Source organism: Cynocephalus volans, chromosome 3 (genome assembly GCF_027409185.1).
Source record: "Cynocephalus volans isolate mCynVol1 chromosome 3, mCynVol1.pri, whole genome shotgun sequence".
In the NCBI taxonomy this organism is placed as follows: Eukaryota; Metazoa; Chordata; class Mammalia; order Dermoptera; family Cynocephalidae; genus Cynocephalus; species Cynocephalus volans.
The window spans coordinates 107,820,474-107,822,502 of NC_084462.1; the positions used below are offsets into that span (position 1 = coordinate 107,820,474).

Below are 2,029 nucleotides of genomic sequence, written 5' to 3' on the forward strand. Positions count from 1 at the left end.
GGGATGTCTGGTTGATATCTTCACCCTCTTCTTGGGGACATTATTTAATCTGGGGAGGAAGATCTAGACAAGGAACTGCACTATCATTGGCTGACAAGATCCTGACAACAACACAGTGACAGCTGCACTCCTTGCACGTCTTTACTAGTAGCTCTTGCTTCTGTTCTTTGGAAACTCTTTAAGCCTAGGATCAGACACAAACACTGAACTCTGGGCCCATGATCCTAGTTTTCCCTTGAAGTATGAAGCTGGTGATGGGAGTAACCATATTTCTGATCTTGGGTAAGTGTTCTGTGTCTACCAAGGGATGGCTTTGAGGTCAAGGGACCGTGAAGGGTGGTTTGTTCTCCACTCCCTGTGCTTTATTCAGCATGCTAGAAATATAATTGAGAAACAGTCTGTGCATTTCTCTAGGGAGAATAAAGTTCTATATCTCAGGTTAGACCATAGTCATAATCCCAGAACAGCCCTTAGCAGTGTCCAGGTTGTGAGAAGTCTCTGGGTTTATTGAGCCAAGGTCCCATGGTATAGAGCCTATACAGTCTCTGATTATTGGCATGGATCCTTGCTTTATATAATTAATGCCAATGATATTTTGTGTTCCTGTAGGACATAAATAAAAGCACTGCAGTATGGGGTGGGGCCAGAGAGGAAAGTTATGGGAGTGTTGTATCCTTGATCCATAGAATTACATTGATTTGGTTATCAGGGGCTAATCTGATTTTCTTCACCTCTTAGGGACTATGATTGATGCTAAAACCACCCAGCCCAACTCCATAGATTCTGCTGAAGGAGGAACTGTAAACCTGCCTTGTAACCACTCTGCTATTGGCAGAAATGAGTATATACATTGGTACCGGCAAAAGCCCAGTCAGAGTCCACAACATATAATTTATGGTTTACAAAACACTGTGACCAATGAAATGGCCTCTCTGACCATCGCAGCAGACAGAAAGTCCAGCATCTTGATCCTGCCCCACGTCACCCTGAGAGACACTGCCCTGTACCACTGCATCTTGAGAGATGCACACTGGGACAGATGGGGCTGCACCTGCACAGTATCTCCCTAGTGACAAGGGTCTGAAGGTGGCAGCAACCATCTAGAACAAAAGATCAATAGGAGCCAGAGAGTAATAAGAAAGGAGAAAAATGGAAGGAAGGAACAAAGGGAGGAGATGGATAAGGAAAAGTAGAGAGAGGATGAATGGAGCAAAGACAAGAAATAAGGACTTCATTTGTTGATGTGACTGAGAATTAGGAGAGGACTAAGAAACAATTTTAACATAACAATAAAATAAAGAGGCTTAAGAATTTGTCACAATTTCTCCTCATGTCAATAAAATGTTTATTCAGTGTATTAGTCTCAATAAAAAGGGTGAGGAAAATCTAAATAATTCTGCTTGTCTCAGGCTATTTTCATCTGAATCCAGGGACAATCCAAGCTCTGAAATGCATACTATCACAGTTGCTCCAATTACCAGAAACAAGTTGATCTTTCTGCAAGAAAAATCTGAAGTGTGATTTGTTGCTAGTCTAGACCATGTATATTTGAGAAGAAGAAAGGTGTTTTTGTTACAAAAGAAACAAAAATTAAGTGAATACTAATTTATTTTCTGTTTGTCTTGAAGCATTGAGTGTTGATAATTTTTTAAATATTTTCTAAGCATAACACAGATCCATCTCATCATAAAAGTTTTAGGCAGAGGGAAAATGAAAGTACCATCATTTCACGCTAGCTTCTACCACCCTTCTCAGAAAACACCAAGTTTGACAGTTTAAGGTACATCATGATTGGCTGTTTTATTTCAATTATACATACATACATACATACATATATATATACACATATATATATCTTTGCATATGATTTTATTCAACCACATGTAAATTTACGTACACACATGGATACACATGCAGTTTTTCCATGCATGACAAAGGCAACAAGAACATACATTGGGGAGAAGACTGCCTCTTCAATAAATGGTGCCGGGAAAATTGGACTTCTACATGCAGAAGAATGAAACTGGAC

The 2,029-nt window shown here is 39.7% G+C and overlaps 1 gene segment (V, D, J or C); it reads left to right on the top strand.

The window, feature by feature from the left end:
• The first annotated feature begins 242 nt into the window (after positions 1 to 242).
• Positions 243 to 1,070, top strand: LOC134372701 (T cell receptor alpha variable 26-1-like). The segment is given in 2 exon segments: positions 243 to 282; positions 739 to 1,070. Coding segments are annotated over 2 exon segments (372 nt in total).
• Positions 1,071 to 2,029: the final 959 nt, after the last annotated feature.